The 17,443-nt window shown below is 50.7% G+C and overlaps 1 protein-coding gene across 14 annotated transcripts in view; it reads right to left on the reverse strand.

Moving 5' to 3' along the window:
• SFXN5 (sideroflexin 5) overlaps positions 1-17,443 on the reverse strand; it is a 122,423-nt gene that overhangs the window by 20,302 nt on the left and 84,678 nt on the right. For 10 of the 14 annotated variants that reach the window (XR_012003090.1, XR_012003089.1, XR_012003091.1 and 7 more), the window contains 2 exons: positions 6,233-6,348; positions 4,176-4,261 (listed from right to left, as the gene is read on the reverse strand). The exons of 3 other annotated variants lie outside the window; for them this stretch is intronic. Coding sequence is in view for 7 of the 11 variants with exons in the window: in XM_025994553.2 (XP_025850338.1) it covers positions 4,176-4,261; positions 6,233-6,348 (202 nt within the window). In the remaining 4 variants the exon portion in view is untranslated. The remainder of the gene's footprint in view (positions 1-4,175; positions 4,262-6,232; positions 6,349-17,443) is intronic. One more of the 14 variants, XM_072766933.1, reaches the window with a different exon arrangement.

The raw sequence follows: 17,443 nt of genomic DNA on the forward strand, positions 1-17,443 counted from the left end.
AAATGGGCTCTGAGACCTTTTCAGCTGAGATGGACTTCTCCAGCAGGACAGGGAGGTGGGGTACCCAGAACCTCACTCTCCTGACTTGCTTCCATAGGAGGCCCCCTGCCCTGAAGAGGCTGTGGAGGGCGGGGCTGCCCTCCTGCCCAGTGGCAGTTGACTGTGACCTCAGTCCCCTTAGTCCCCAGTGGGGAATCGGAGGAGGGGGAATGGGACAGGAGGGTGTGAAGTCCCTGGAAGCATAGACTGGAAGGTCAACAAGGCCAAAGAGGGGGATGGGGAGAAAGGCATGAAGCTCCTTCCCTGGCAGGTGAGGTGTGCTCCTGGCAGGGACCCTGGGGCAGCCTCCTTCCACATGGGGCTGTGACCTTGGCACCTCTCAGGGGTGGCTGGCTGGAGTCTGCACTGGAAAAATGGTTCAGGAAGCCCCAGGCCTGTTGCTCCTGACTCAGGAAACAGGCAGCCGCCCCCCCCCCCCCCCCCCCCAGACTTCAGCCAAACAGAAACCCCTGAAGTCCCAGCCCTGAGCCTGGAGGCCCAGAGAGTGAACACAGCAGGATGGGGGGAGGGGAGAGGAGAGGGAAAGGCAGCTGGGGGAGTTGAAATATGCAGATGGAGAGATGTGCGTGTGTGAATGCCTGGAGAAAGGAAAGACCCGGAGCCCAGGGAATGAGGGAGGCTGGGGAGCGGCCTCAGGAACCACAGTGGAGGATGTGGCTTGAACCCCTATCCAGCTGAGACCCCACCTGGCTGGAAGGCGAACTCCAGGGTGAGGGATGCAGAGCTGTGGGGGGAGAGAGCCGCTGCACCTGCCTCTCAGTTGGTGGGATTAGGAGGAGGTTGGATCTCCCAGCCAGGAGACTAAAGCCAGCTTCCTCGTCTGGAGAAGTGGGAGACCTCAGCCCCAGGTAAGGGGCAGCAGAGGGAAAGGTGTGTGTATGTGTGCTGGGGGGAGGCACATGCTCAGCGCTCCCTCTGCAGTGGGGGCGGCCACTCCACTCCATCTGACTTTCCCTTTCAGTCTCAGAGACAGGGACACCTGGACATGCTGGGCTCCTCCTACCTCTCTTAATGCTAGCAGGAAATCCAGGGACCTTGTGTCTCAGTGCTCCTCCCAGCGAGGAGGAACTGAGGCCAGAGGCAGGGCAAGCCCAACCCCAGCCTCTGTACCAAACGACAGCTTGTCTCCCCACTGCCGTGCATTCCCTCAGCACTTGGAGCAATCTTAGTTTGCACTCCATTAATTTGCAAGTAGGCTGCTTTGTAAGTGTTCTTTTGTCTTTTCCCCTGGCTGTCCTGACTCTCTCACCCGAATGGGCTCCCAGAGGGTAGGAGCAGCCTCGCCCCCCCCCCCATCAGCCATCTCAGCAGAGGCCTCTGCCATTGGCACCCCTGCGTGGAAGGCTGCAGGGTGCTTAGCAGAGCCCCTGCAAAGACTCCTGCTGAAGGGTGTGAAATGCAAAGCCCTGGCAAACGAAGCGGTGAAGAGGGCAGTGCCACTGTTCCCCGGGTGAGAAACTGAGGCTGAGGGAGTCTCCTCGACCAGCGTAGCCTTAAAGTGCTGGAGTGGGAACCCAGATTTCATTTTCCTACCAGGATCTCAGCCAGCGCTGCGACACTGCCCTGCCTCTCCCATCAGTCTTGTGCATCCCTTAACAGATGTGAGGTCAGTAAGTCTTTGAGGGCACAGACTGGGTCTCAATATTGCTGAGGGATCCTGAACTATGTGGGCTCTTTCTCTTCTTTGAAGACCTGCTCAGGAACTTCAGAAAAGGACTGACCCAATACAGGATGCCTGAACCAAATGTCCAACCTCTGCTAACCTCTGCCTACCTGAAGGCCTCCTTCAGCCTCTGAGCTGAGCCAGCCACATACATGGCAGCCTGGACTCTGGGCAGATCCCAGCCTGGGAGGTTCAGAACCAGAATGATCCCACCCAACTTCCCAAAGCTATTTTATGTCCTCAAACTAACCATCACTCTACTCTACTTTCTGCAAACCCAACTCAGATGGCAAGTGGAAAGGCATCACAGACATTTTCCCCAGAAAATACCAGGCCCAGGATTCAGTAGCCTTGAAGACAGAAGCCCTCCCTTCTTCATTTGCCTGGTGGTCTCCTCTTGTGCACTCACAGTCACTGGTATTTGGGGAAAGCCTCAGTTCACGAGGCAGTGATGTACACAAGGGGCACCAAAGCAATTCCTCTCCCAGGATCTGTTTGTTTTTGCAACTCCCACACGAGATTGATTTTCTCAAATGCCAGTGCTCAGAATGCCACACCACTGCTCAGGTTTCTCCCACAACTCCCCCACTTCCATGATGAGGAAGGGATCGAGATATTTCCTTGGCTGGACTCAGGGCTCCTCATCCACTGGTCTGGCTAGCCTCCTCAATTTCCCACACAATGGAACCCACAGCCTGCCCAGAAAGCCTGCCTTCCACAGAAATCCTACCGTGCTCTTAGAGTCAGCTGCAGTCCTTCTCTCATTCCACCTGGCTGATGGGCCCATAGTGCTCCCTCCCCTCAAGGTCACCTTGGGCCAATTTACATTCTGCCCAGCCCCACCTGCAGCTAGCCTGTGTATGGGTCAAGCCCGTGTCTCCTACCAAAATACAGGCTTCCTGACACCAGGACCCCAAATCTGCTCCTCCCTTGTCTTCGTGCAGGACAAGACCCAAAGACATGCTGATTATGTGCTCCGATCCAAAGACATGAGGCCCCTCATGTGGTAGGAAGAGCCCAGCTTTGCAGCTGCACTCCTAGGTCACTCCTGGCTCTGTCATTTCCTATCGTATAACTATAGGCAGATGACAGAGCCTCTTTTTGCCTTGCTTTCCTCATCTGTGAGATGGAATTATTATGCTTACCTTGCCGTGCTGTTGTGATGGTTGAATGAGATCATTTGTTCATCCAACAAACACTAAGCATCTACTCTGTGCCGGGAATTGGGCTAGATGTTGTGCAGGGCAATAAATAAAAAGAATGTACTTGCCTCCAAGGAGATGACCAGACAGGTAGCAGACAACAAGATAGAGTCTCTGATGTTGCTAAGTGCTATGAATAAAAATAAGGCAAGGGAGGGAAGGGGGAGTAGTGGTGCTGTATCTTGATGGGGCGGCAGTCGGGGCCGGACTCTTTGAGGAGCTGGCGTTTGGGCAGAGACCTGGCTGGGAGAGGACTGGCAGGTAGAAGTGCTTACTAAATGTTAGCTGTTACCATAATTCGTACTGCGGCAATAGGAAAGTCCTCAGACTGGGCGGATGAGCCTGCTCCAAGCCCCCAACAGTGGCCCTAACCCCACCCTTACACCTTGAGGTGCCCCCCTCCCAGTCCGGGCTGCCAGGAGAGAGCAAGTGCTCAGCGCCTCCCTTCTACCTGCATGAGCCAGGGGTCTGCACCTCCAGGATTGTATTCATCTTACTGACCCCACCCAGAACCCTTCCCTGCTCCTCGCCAGCCTCCTAGACTTGCCCTCACCCTCAGAGCCTGCCCAAACCTACATGAAGGTCAGCTCTGGCTCCTCCCTCTGTCCCCTTGCCCCGGCAGCAGCCGTTTCTGGCTTCATGATTTAACCTCACACTCATTAATTAATAGGATCACTCTATCGTTGTTCTTATTATTGTGTTCCCTTACAACATCTTTACAGTCACAACAAACAGGTTTTCTCAGAACATGCTTTGAAGGAAGGCAGGGAGGTTGGTATTATTTGTGTTTTATAAATGGAAAACTGAGGCTCAGTGAGTTAGCGAGTTGCCTTGTGGTTGGATGCCTGAATAGGGTGGCCCTGGCCCCAAATCGAGTCTTCCTACCACAATCCTCATACTTTCCCTTCACAACTGGCCCTGCACCGCACACTAATAGCACACATGCACACACGCACACCCCCATGCGTGCACACAAACATGCACACCCCAGAACTGTCAGTCCCTCGGGGCAGGGCCAGCACCGTCCATCTGAATATCCTTCGAAGCACCTAGCACAGGATCCTGCATAGTAAAAGCCCATGAATACTCACGGCATGATTCCAGGAGTACTGCCTGGGAGTGTCTGAACAAACTGGGGTAGGGCAGACTGCCAGCTGCTCCCCTGTCCCCTGCCCCGGGCCAGCTGGTTCCCCTTCCCTCTCACCCTCCTCCCTAGTGGTGGCCCCTCTCTCCTGGCTGCCCCAACTCACTTCTCTAGCATGGACATGACGATCGGGGGGAGCACCAGGATGGGCATGGGGAGGACCACTCGCGTCAGCGCCGTCTCCAGCAGGGCCTGAGGGGCAAGCAGAGGCTGTAGTGAGTGGAGGTCCCAGGGTGGGGGGCACAGCCACCTGGCAGTGAACCCCTCTCTGGAGCCCGTAGGTGTGTGCACTGCTGCTAAGCACATCTGGCTGAGTAGAATAATTCATGGAGTTGCTCAGGAAGCCTTATTCCAAACACCAGAAAAAACCACCCCCATCTTCCCACCAAGCAGATTCAAAAAGAGCAGATCCCTGTCACCTGCCATGTGTGGGGGAGGGGTGGCAACACAGAAGTGGCCCCAGGAAGGGGCCTGTGCCCAGGGAGGTGCCTCAACAGCGGGTGCAGGGCTGGGGAGGAAGCATATGGAGGACTCAAGATGCTCTAAAAACAAAGCAGGCACTGAGAGGACCAGGGCAAACAGCTGGGGCCTGCTGAGTTGCATGAGGCTCCTGGTGCTGAAGGAGGACAGAGATTCTGGGGTTTACTCTTTTTTGACACCCTTAAAGACAAAAATTTGGAAGATCTTGCATCTCCTGGCTCTGGATGAGACCCTTTCTTAGTGATAAGAGGTCGGCTTTGTGAGCAGGAAATGCTTCTGCTGAGTGTCTGCTGTGTCTCCATATGGGGTTGCCTGGGTCCTTGCCCAGGGGGTTCCTTCAGGATTCCTGGGGAGTGGGGGCATGGTCAAGGCATGGCTCAGAGGCAGCTCTGCACTCTGATGGTCACCGTGGGGAGTTCTTTCAACCCCAGGGGCTCCCGGCCCTCAGAGAAGGCTCAAGGAATGGCTCATAGCTCACAGACCCCAGGAGCCTTCCCCTAGACAGCAAGGGGCTGACCCTGCCAAGCTGAGGGAAGCTCAGGGCTGCAGAGAAGCCTGGGGTTCCCTGCTGCTTGCACCATGAGGAGAGTGCCCATGGTTGGCCTCCCTCTCAGCACGTCAGGTTGGATGGGAGGTTGGGGTCAGGTAGGAAATTGAGGCCAAATCCCCTTCAATGATGGATAGGTTCAGGGTTGAAAATTTCTCCCAGGAACCTGAGTCCTGTATGATCAGCCTCTGGAAGGCTTGGGAGGAGGTTCCTCCAGTCTCCTAATTAGGTGTTGGAATTATGCAGAAAGCAGAAGATGCAGTGCTGGCACTGGCGCCCCTGAGCAGCAGCTTTGCCCCTCCTAAGCCTGGGATGGCACTCACTTTCTCCGAGACCAGTGGAGAGGGAAGCACCAGGACAAGAGAAGGGTCTTCCCTCATCAGAGCATTATAGAGAAGGTCTCACTGACAGAGGTGAAGCTTGGGGCCCATCGTGGGAGCTGATGAGGGGCAGTGGCTGGAGCAGAGAGGAATGCTCAGCTACACACACCTGGCTCCCCATACCAGCACTCAGAGGCCAGAGCAAGACAAGCAGCTCATTACCACTAGGATGAAGGCAGAGAAAGCATGAGGAGACCTAGAATTTTCTAAGAAATTACAGTTGCCGGAGTGGGTGAGGCCGGTGAAATGAGGAGTAAAAGAGGGCCTTCTTGCAGCAAGCTGTTCTTCCCCAGACCCCCACCTCAGCCACACTTGGTCCCTGGGGAGGTATCATCTGCAGAAGCGCCTATCAGCACAGACCCGAGAGCCACCCGCAGCCACGCGTCCTCTTCTTGCCCAGGAGGCCACAAAGGCCCAGGGAGCAGGGCCCCAGGTCCTGGGGTAAGGGAAAGAAAGCTCTGGGGGGGGTCTCCTCTGCCCTTTCCAATTAACAGATCAGAGAAGCCAGGTCCTGAGGGGCTGGGACAAGAGATGGGATGTCTTATAGTGGTGACGATGGATGGAAAGAAGGAGGGATGTGCAGGGATAGGCATGGCCGGGGCCAGGGCTGGGGGCCCAAATGGGGGGCAGGCTAGGGTCGGGAGTGCAGATCGAGAGGACAAAGCAAAGGCGCTGTGCATAGAGGCCCCTGAGGAACAAAACCCTCTCCCTGTCGCTGGCCTCCCCACTGGCCCCACTGAGACCCCGATGACCCACGTGTCTGGCTGCAATCTTGGAGGAGCCCACGAGGTTGCCGTCACCATCCAGGACATCGATCCCTTCCTCCAGCTCCCCATACCGCATCAGGACCACGTTGCAGATGTTGGCACTGGCTGGAGGCGGGGGGGGGGGGTGGCAAAGAGGCAGGAGTGAGAGGTGAGGATGCCATTCCACCTGGTGGAGAAAGCCACTGGGCTGCACCCAAGCCCCCCTACCCCAAGCAACAACAGTCCTGAGTAAGCATCTAGTCTGCGTTCAGATGCGGTGGGTGACGGGTGCCCACCTGCCTGGCTGACTACCAGCCTGTTAAGGGACTTGGGGGCCCTTAAGAACCTGGTGAGCAAAGGTGTAAACTAATCAGTGTGAGAGAGTATGGGGACAGGATTCAGGAGCCGAAGAGTGACCAGTTATCAAGGGAGCTGCTTTCTTTTCCTCGGGGGGTGGACCTGGCAGGCAGGCCAAGTGAACACCCATCTGGGAGGGTTCCCCGCTGCAAGACCCCCACCAGCCCCCGATGTCTCACCATCAGCAACTCAGGCCCTTGGGCTGCCTTTCTGGGTATCTTCCTGAGATGGCAGCCCCCCATATTCAGCCCTTTGCTCCTCAGAGTGAACCAAGTTCCCAGAGATTAGCTTCTCTGACAGCAGGTGCCAGAGCAGGCAGGAACCTCAGTGCTCACCCAGCACCACCCCCTCATCATATGGATGGAAAAGGAGGCTCGGGGGAGGGGGTGACTTATCTGAGGTCACACAGCGAGGTGGGACAGAGCTAGTCCTTTGGGTACTCAGGAGATGGGAGGGTTTGGGGTGGGGTCAGGTGGAGCTAAAGGCCGTCGCTTCAGATGGTTGGGTTCCCTCCCTTGGCTATGAGATCATGACAGATCTGGGCTGAGGGGAGGGTTCCTGGCTCCTTAGTTAGACACTGGGTGCCAGAGTTTGGGGGCCACTCATCAGCTGGTGACTAGCCCCAGGAGTCTCCCTCTGTTCCTCTCAACTGGAGCCTAGGGGCCTGAGCCTGGGCCCTGGGGGGCAGGGCGGCTGTGGTGCTGACCTTGCCTGACCTCCTTCAGCCTTGCTCCAGGATAAAAGTGGGGGGACTTGAGGGTGGTGGGTGGGTGGGGAGTGGGGGGGGTGACAAATGTGGAGGCCGCCTGCTGCACTCCTCCCCCAAAAGCGCCTTGCTGTGTTTAAAGTTTTAATTTTTGCTAATTAATGTCAATTAATTTTGTATAATGAGTGTTTAATTTTGGGGAGTGTGTGAGCCTGGGAGCGACTGCAGTTCTGGGCTGTGAACGCTGATTAGCATCAACACCTGCTGCTTCCCCACTCCCTCCAGTGGGGGGGCACGAGGGTTTGGGGAGCTGCAGGGCTGCAGGGCCTAGTGGGCAGGTGGAGTGGGAGGAGGACCACAGATGCTCCTGGTGCCTGAGCCAAGGCTGGGGAGCAGGCGGTGAGGGTGCTTGCAGCTGGGGGACAGGGTTCTGCAGGTGAGGGGTGGCTCGAGACCCTCAGGGTCTCTGAGCCCCAGTCTCCCATTTCAACCAAGTGGGGAGGTGGAATAAACAGAGGGGAAGACCAAGATGCTCTGCAGTCTTTGGAGAAGAAAAGCAGGAGACCAAATACAGTTTTAAAATGTATTTACAGCACATATGCCGTCTCTGAGTAGCTCTTGTATTTCCACACGACACTCAGCCGCAGTGGTAACCATGGGCAGACCTCTTCTGTGCTGGTTCCCTCCAGTCCTCCCAGCAGCTACACTCACCTGTCTTATACAGCCAGGGACGGGCTTGTGAGACATCTGGCAAGGTTTTGAGACATGTTTGATGACTGCAACCTGGGTTGGGGGTTGCTGCTGTCATCTAGCGGGTGCTAGATCCAGAGGTGTTGCTAAACATCCTACCATGCACAGCCCTTGCCACAAAGAATGATCTGGCCCAAAATGTAAGTAGTGACGTTGAGAAACCCTTGTCTTACATGGAGACTGGCAGAAGGAAGAGGGTGAATCTGAGGTAAAGGAGAGGTTGGGGCCTGGATTTGGGGCCAGCTGGGCTTGAGTTACAGTCGTGGCTTTGATTCTTGTCCCCTTCACCCCCAGAGGTGAACTCTTGCCAGCCCTGGGTGCTCCCCAGGTTTAGGGCCTAGAAGGGCCCCCAGAATGGCCTTGGGAAGCAGACACCTGGCCTGTGTGTTAGTGACTCGCCCTCTAGTGGCGGCAGGAACACTCTGCATTACTCACACCTCTGGGGCTGCCCCAGCCCTTGGTTCCTAGGAGACCCAACAAAACCACTGGAGGGGATTTGGGGGTTTTCTGCCCTGAAAGGCACCGATCTCTGCCCTCTGAGAACCCTTTACACCACTGCCACACCACCACACTACCACCACTGCAGGTAAGACAAAGCTAAAGGAATGTGGTCCAGGCAACCGGCATCTGCCTGAAGTCAGGAGCCACCAGTTCATTCTGTGACCTAAAGCAGCCACCTTTACCAGGCTTCCCTGGATGTAAAAGGGGGTGCTGTGTTTAGCATCTCTATGGGACCTCTGGGCACTAGCTGAGGTCACATGGAATGTCAACTTCTGCACCCAAGCCCCCACCAGGTTAGGGGAAGCCAAGGGCAGCTGAAATATGTCTAGCTCCTTGCTGCATGCATGTGCATGTGCGCGTGTGCACAGGTGCAGGAGACAAAGAAGAGAGTATTTGGAGGTGGTGGCCAACCAGTCCCAGACTTATGGTGGCATCTTGCTTGCTCTCTGCAATTTCCAAATGTAAAATGTAGTCATAGCAGACAGAGTAGGACTTTGGTTCAAACACAAAACTACTTAGGATGAAACATAAAGCAGGAAAAGAAGTGAAAACCCAATGCCCTTCCCCTCTAACAGCCCCTCCAGGACAGTTTGGGCATGAGAAAGCCCTCTTCTCATCTCAGCTGCTTGGATGGAAAAAAGACAGAGAAAACCCGAAGAGCCACCCTAAAATGATGGCACAGAAAGACAAGCTCTTCCTCCCTCAAAACACCCATAGTTCTCACCGCCTACTCAAATGACACCTGCCCGGTAATATTTTCTATTGACTGTACACTGGTGGTGCATTTATTGAGCACCTGCTGTATGCACAGGTTACTAGCTATCCCTATCTTTGAGCAATAAGAACATGCGACTGTTTCAGTGATTTCATTTCCATGATCTCATCCAGAACTTTCATTTCTATTGTATTCCTTTCAAACCTCCCTGGTCCTTCCTATCCCACTCCTGGCAAGTCCAGCTCCTAAGTCACAAGCACTGAGAGCCTACATAAATGAAAAAGAGAGAGAAAGAGAGACCAACCGTGGGCCATGGGTCTCCTTTCTAGCACACCAGCAATATCTATTATTGACAGTATCAGCAGGTTAATTAAGCAGTCTGTTAGTGATAATGTTAAGAAAGCTGGCACATTTTCAACTCAGATTGACACCATTCAAGACTCAGGCATAACTGACGTTGGAGAAGCTATGCTGAGAGATGTCACAAGATGAGAGAGAGACAGAGAGAGAGAGAGAGAGAGAGGGAGAGAGAGAGAGATCATTTCACACTGATGGCAAGCTCAGTGTCAAGTCCTGAGGAAAATATGCTCTTGATTGCTGCAGATGTTCTCACATCAGACCCATCGTGATGCAAAATCATGCAGATTGTGAACAGCTAATGAAGCACCCCATGAAAAAAGGGACAGTGCAGGGAAGAAGAAAGAGCAGTAGACAGAAAGACAAATGTACCAAAAAAAAGTTCTCAAAAAGAAGACTACAGGGGCGCTTGCCCCCCAACCTAGCACAGGAACAAACACACAGATCAGCTGAGTTCACAGTCCAGAAACACACCTACCTGTAGGCGAAATGAGTTTGTGGTAAAGCAGCTCCATGACTCACAACAAAGGGTCATTCAAACACGAAGGTGAAGCAATGGGCTATTGGGCTATTCATGTGGAGAAAACAAAAATATCTCAAGTCCTGGGTTCTATGATGCTTTCTCCATATTTTAATGTTTTAAAAATCATGATGTGCCTTACGACAGACGCTGGGCTGGGGGTGGGGGGGAGAGGAAACCTTACCCGCTCCCCCCTGGGACCGCCTGTGCATGTGTAAACTTTGCCACGTGTAGAGGTTCATTCAAGTGTCACCTCAGCTACCCATAGCAGTCTGCACAGAATTTGAACTTAAACTTAGATTCCTAATTGTTGCCTAAAACATCTTTTTAGAACTTACACTATAATGGAGCACGGACATGAAAAGTTATTGTACATGCAGAAGATCGTCTGCCAGATACCAGGCAATGCAATTAAAGACAGCAGAAATTGCCAAACCATAGATAGCTACCCTAAAGAAATGCTTGCCCATATGCACAAAGAGACATTTACAAGGATGTTAATTATAGCACTGTTTGTAAGAGCAAATAATTAGAAACAACCTAAATGTCCACCATTAGGGAACTCACATGGGAAGATCTCCAAAACAAACTTATATGAAAAAAGCTACGGAGTATGTACAGGATGATTTACTATATGTAAAACCCGATCATTGGTGTATACATACCGTGTACCCATAAATCCGCAGGTAATGTTTTGGAAGGCTCACACCTCACACAGTGATCCCCTTGGGAAGGGAACTAAATTTAGAAATTAGAGGTTGTTGAAAGTCTTCCACTTTCTTTGCCCCCTTTTTCTAAACACCATTTGAATTTTTACAATGAGAACATAACCATGCTTTACTTGTCTAAGAACTGAAAAGAAATTGCCAAACTTCCTAAAGTAGATCACAAAAATTTGAAAACCAGCAAGGATTGGTGTGACCTACTGGCAGTTCCTACACTTAGGTGTGTACAGGGGAGAAACTTCCTAAAGAAGCTGATTAACTTCAGGAAGAGTTTTATCTTCAAGTAATGGAAAAAAATGAAGCCACAAGTATAACCAAGTAGGAAATGCAGACCAAAAAAATCCCCAAATTCTTTTATATACTTTGAAATTATACTCTTGGTTTTAGGGTCAAGAAGGGTCAAGATTAGACGTAGAGTTACAAAAAGCAGTGGTAGCCGTGACGCTATGTTTAACAACCAATGTCCAAAAGAGAAGTGGAAAATGTGAGCAAGGCTCAGACTCAAACTCTGTGATCTTGAAGAAAGTGACTCAGATTGCATGTGTAGTGAAGGCTTGTTTATTTCTTCACCTGAGCAGGAAATATAGTCCTCTCCTCTTCTGAAAGGCTATTGTATTAATGCCCCCTTATAACTGAGGCATCTGAGCATTGAGAAATATGGCCCTTGATATCTGTGAATCATATTATAAGAAATGGGAAGTGGGAAAATGTATTTTATGTAACAAAGAGCTGCTACTACTCATCAACAGAGGGTCATGATGACTGACTCCCAACAGCTTTTCTACCCCAGGAAGGCTAGTCCTAACTAATTATAATAAATCCCTCCCTTGGGGCACTTGAGTGGCTCAGTTGGTTGAGCGTCTGCCTTCAGCCCAGGTCATGATCTTGGGGTCCTGGGACCCAGCCCCGCATCGGGCTCCCTGCTCCATGGGGAGCCTGCTTTTTCCTCTCCCTTTGCTGCTCCCCCTGCCTGTGCTCTCTCAATCTAAAAAATATATATATAAAATAAATCCCTCCCTTGCCAGTGATTGATTGAGGAAGGGACATGTGACCAACTCTAGCCAGTGAGGGATGTCTGCAGGGGACTTCTGGGAAAGGTCTCTTCTCATTGAGGAAGCAGCAGCAGAGCCTCCTGTCCTCTGGGCCATGGTGGGCCTGTGTGTGGTCCTTGGAGTTGCTGCTGCCATTTTAGGACACGAAAGGGACTAGTCTCCAGATGAAGTCCCTGGCAGAGCACAGAGATGGAAGGAAGGGCCACCAATGCCTCACACAGCACTCGACCTTTGTGAAGTGATACATTTATGTATTTAATTAAGCCAGTGTGAGTCTGGTACCTTTGGCCAAAACATTCATAAAACTTAGAAAGAGCCTTAACAGTTATTAAGAAAAAAATATAGTCATTGAAAACACCCCAAAAATATTCAAGTAGGAATTAATAAAAGAAATAATAAAAATTCAATGAACATGAACTTGATCTTACTAATAGTCAAAGATAGATTTTTTAATCTAGAGAAAAGTCAATCTGCAGGTGTTCTCTGGATGTGTTGGAGACTAATCCTCATTGGTAAAATGGTTTACAAATAGTATGTGTCTTGTTATCTCACTTTGTTGATGGAGACTTCTGGCATATAGTGTAACATGTCATCAAACAGGCAGTCCTTTCCCCTCTGGTATACACTGTCTGTGTCATCAAGAAATGCTGCCGCTCCCCAATGTTCATCTCTATTTTCTTCTAGAAGCTTTAACATTGTACTTTTCACGTTTAGGTCTTTAACCTCTCTGGAATTTATTTTTGTGTGTGGTATAAAAGAGGGATCTCCTTTTTTCTCTTTTCTAGCTGAAAACCCAAACATCCAATAAAATTAAGAAAAAATTCTCAACCATTCTGGGAATTGGAAACATACAAATTAAAATGAGAAAAGAACCATTTCAGATGGACAGAAGTTTTTCTTTGAGATTGATAACACCAAATGTAGGGAAACAAAAACTTAGACCTTGTAGGCAGAGTAAAAAGCCAGTATGCTCATTTGGCAATACCTAGCAAAGCAAGGTATGTACATATCCTCTGGTGTGGCCATTCCATTTCTAGGTACTGAGCCTTGACTGGTGATTCTCAACACTGGCTGCATAACTGAAACTAAATCTAAGGTTGGGTCCAGATCTCTGTATTTTTTAAAGCCCCCCAGGTGGCTGTTTGAAAACCTCTGCCCTGGAGGAGTTCCTACTACTCGTGCACATAGGGACACACCTACAATGTTGGTAGTGCAGTGCTATTGTGGTTCTTAAAAAGGATAAGCTGAGGGACGCCTAAGTGGCTCAGCGGTTGAGCATCTGCCTTCGGCTCTGGGTGTGATCCTGGAGACCCGGGATCGAGTCCCACACCAGGCTCCCTACCTTCTCCCTCTGCCTGTGTCTCTGCCTCTCATTCCATGTCTCTCATGAATAAATAAATAAAATCATTTAAAAAAAATAAAAAATAAAATAAAAAGGATAAGCTGAGATTTTAGGACTGCCCTATAAAGATGTCTATAATTTATTGAGGTTAAAATGCAGTTTACAGAACAGTATCCATGGTATGATTTCATTTGTATTACATATGTATTTATATAGGCATATTTACGTTATATATAGATACGATAATAAATAGAGATCCCTACATTTTTAGATGTTAGTTCAAATTTGGAGGGATATGCACAAACTTACTCTGGAGAGCAAAGTAGGATTGTTTACTTTATAATACAATCATGTATTATCAGGAAAAAAAATAGAATCATTTTTATTAAAACAGATACAAAAACATTCCAGTGGCAACTAGGAGACGAGCTTCCATCTTGGGTCCGGACTGATGCTAGATAAAGTTTTCTCCACTCTACTTCCTCTCTCTCTTTCTCTCTCTCTCTCTCTCCTATTTTGTGGGTCATATGTGCACACAGTAAATAATTCAAATCGTATAGAAGTTTACCCTTATAATAAAACCAGCTCCTTCCAAGCTTTGACTCTTAGCTTCCCCTGCACCTTCCCCAGAGGCAGCCACTCTAGCCAGGCTCTCATGTCTCTGCCAGACACAGTCGGTGTATGTACAAGTGGAGATGTATGCACATCACCACCTGAAACACACATACACACACACTCAAGTGAATCACACTGGAAGAGAGCCCCAGCCCTGACTTCAGAGGAGGGATGATTATCAAATGGGGATGTACACCCTAATGCTTGATTTCATGATCTTTCCCAATATTCCACCCAAAAGGCAGTGCTATCTGACACAGATTTTCTTTTAAATAGCTTGAGGATTTTAGTATGGGTTTCACAGCCCAACTAAAGTGTCACAGACTCAGGACTGGGAATTTTGGGATTGAAAAATCAGCCTGTAAATTTAGGTGTAGGCTGACTCTGAAGTTCAGGATCTCTTCACAAAAGATTCCTGCTAACACATTCATCTTCTGGAAAACTCCCTTTTATCACAGCTGCTCCCTAGCTTAAAATTCTTCAGCAGTTCCTTATTAACCATAAGGTAAAGCTCCAACTCTAAGCTACCATCCAAGGTCCCAGTGGTCCTCTGCATGGGCCCTTCCCCCATAAGCCCGGCCCACTCCCACTGGCTCTATTCCTCTTGCATTCATAACCCACTCCCCTGCCTTGGGCTTCCCACCTTTTGTGTCTCTGGATTTCTCTACTATCTGGATTTCAGTCATTATAAAATCTCTGACCCAGAAGGCCATTCATTCAATATGCATTCACTGAGCACCTACTGTATGCCAGGTCCTGGGCCAGCTGCCCAGGAACAGGTGACTTGATCACACAGGAATGCCCCTTCACAGCTTTTTGGGCCAGGCTGCTACTTGGACGCTACCCTAATTGATAGGTCAGGCAGCTCATTGCAATAATAATCTGTCAGTTTTTCAGAAGATCCTGCAACCATTGCTGGGCTCCCACTTAGATGTGGAGCATCTCTTGACATGTGGAGTCCAGAACTAAACAGACTCCTTTGTTCTGGGTTCTCTGTTTCTAGTAATGTAGCTGAAGTCTGAGTGGGCCTCCTCAGAGCCATACACCACACTGCAGACATATTCTGAGCATACGGCCCACAATCCCCGGATCTTTATCCTAAGTAGTCTGGCCAAGTCAGGTCTTCAGCAAGCCTACACTCGTGTAGCTGCATTTTTTGAACAGCAAACCTTATATCAAAACTTGCAATCTTAGATCCTACACCTCTTACCCACGAATTCACAACCACTGCCAAGTTGCTATGCTTGTTCCTTGAATGCGACCCACTGTTGTATGTGACCAAGGCAGTTTTTTTTTTTAAATGTTTCTTTTTTTTTTAAATTTTTTATTTATTTATGATAGGCACACAGTGAGAGAGAGAGAGAGGCAGAGACACAGGCAGAGAGAGAAGCAGGCTCCATGCCCCGGGAGCCCGACGTGGGACTCGATCCCGGGTCTCCAGGATCACGCCCTGGGCCAAAGACAGGCACTAAACCGCTGCGCCACCCAGGGATCCTTACCAAGGCAGTTTTAACTGCAGGGGACAAGATTGACGACAGAGCCCTAGAAATGCACCACTAGAGATTTCTGTCTGGCTAACTTGGCCTCACTACCCATGTCCTCTTGGAAGCTGACACACAGTGGAGGCCCATGTCAGTTCTAGGGCTGCTCATGCTTATGGTACCCAGACCAGCGCACCTATCCTTCCAGATCTAACCCAGAAAGGCTGGAGAATGTGACCTGGTAAGGTGGCCTATTGGTCATCCACCCTAGGCCTGCCAACTAAAAGTGTGAATGACAGTGTTAGTGAAAACTTACATAAGAAAACAGAAAATTCAAAAAATAATTTTAAAAATAAGAGTTTAAAAAAAACACAGAATAAATGTCCAAGCAGCCATCAAATGTGGCCACCAACATCATCATGCTGGGGTTCCACTGTGGGTATCCAATTTCAAAGCCTTTCTGTCCAAGCACTCATTTGATCACTAAATAAACCCACATTGAACACTGTGTGCCAGGCATAAAGTGAGCCTGGGGGCTGGGGATGAATGAGATCTCGTCTTGGGGAGCTCACAGTCTGATAAAGGAGGCAAACTCAGAAACGAAGTGGGCAGTTCTGGGTTACACATAAACACATACAGGGTGCTGTGTTCTAACCCTCACTGGGGCTACCAGGGAGGGCTTCTTGGAGGAGGTGGTGTCTGAGCTGAGAATCAAAGGCCTGGCAGTAAGAGAAGGTAGAAGACGAGGCTGAGGTAATGGGAAGAATGGAGATTCCAGGCAAACAGGGTCACGTGCAAAGGCCTGGGGCTCCCGACAGAGGCAGACAGGAGGTCAAAATACACCACAGCTGCAAAGGAGTATGAGCAGGGCCCAGGTCAAGGAAAGGACCAGAGGAGCCTAAGGGCTGTGGACACCATATTATCATTGATCTGGATGGAAGGAGCATACGTCATGAGGCCTAGCTGGCACAGACACACCCTGCCGTCCACTAACAACAGGGGATGAGGCTGGAGGAGGTCAGGACTGAGCTTTGGGGCTTGGGCACACTGTCGTGGCCACCTCCTACACCAGGCAAGCAAGGTGGCTCAAACACCAAGGGAGGGGCTGTGTAGGGGGATCAGTGACACCAAGACCCCTGTGGCCTGGGGGTGAAAGGAGTGAGAAGATGGGGTGGGGCAGATGTGTGAAAAGAAGACCTTCTCCAGAAGACGGCCCCAACCTCCTGAAGAACAGACCCCTGGTGAGTGCAGAGGTTTTTTTCCTGATGAAATAAGCTGTGACATTTAACATAGGGGACTGTCACGGACAGCACAGGGAGAAGTCGCTTCCCGGCAAAGGGATGATGAGGCTGGCACTTTGGCCCATACAGGAAGGTTACTCCCTGTGCGGGGGGGGGGGGTCGGCTGGCTGGGGCTGGGGCTCGGGCCTCCCCTGAGGGAGCTCAAAGCCCACATGGGGGTCTTTGTTAGCACCTGACTCAGCTTGTCCCCTGCTGGATGTGGCCAGGCAGCTAGAGATGGGGGAGGAGATCTGCAGGTCACCTTCCTTCCCTAGGCCCTGCACACATATACACAGAGGCTGGGTGCTCGCTGGTGACACCTGGGGGTCCCTACCTCTCTCTCGGCCCCAGGCTAACGGCCCTGCCCCACACATCCCTGATGAGATGGGCCTACTGCTCTCACCAGGGCGCCCTCACGGCATCTGTGACCTTGCATTCCTCCCACTGGCCACTCCAACCAGCTCCCGGCCCAAGGCCTCACGAGAAGGCTGTTGTGGGGCTAACTCCCCTGGAATGGACTCTGCTAGTGGAGACTGGCAGTTGGACCTGGAGGAGGGGGGTGTGTTTTTCCAATGTCTCGACTGACCTTTAATTACACTGTTTGCCCAGCTCCCCAAACCATTAACTCCCACCTCACAGCAACCATCAATTAATGGAGGGCCTGCTCTGAGCTCGAGCTCCTGAACACAATTAAGCGTGACAGTCCACAAATAAGAAAGAACTGGAGAATTAATTAAGGTCTAAACAAATTAATTACCAGTCCCCAATCGATTCCAATGCCAGCACACATGCTCCTGAGCTCACCGTCTTTCCTAACATC

The sequence above is a fragment of the Vulpes vulpes genome, chromosome 8 (genome assembly GCF_048418805.1).
Source record: "Vulpes vulpes isolate BD-2025 chromosome 8, VulVul3, whole genome shotgun sequence".
In the NCBI taxonomy this organism is placed as follows: Eukaryota; Metazoa; Chordata; class Mammalia; order Carnivora; family Canidae; genus Vulpes; species Vulpes vulpes.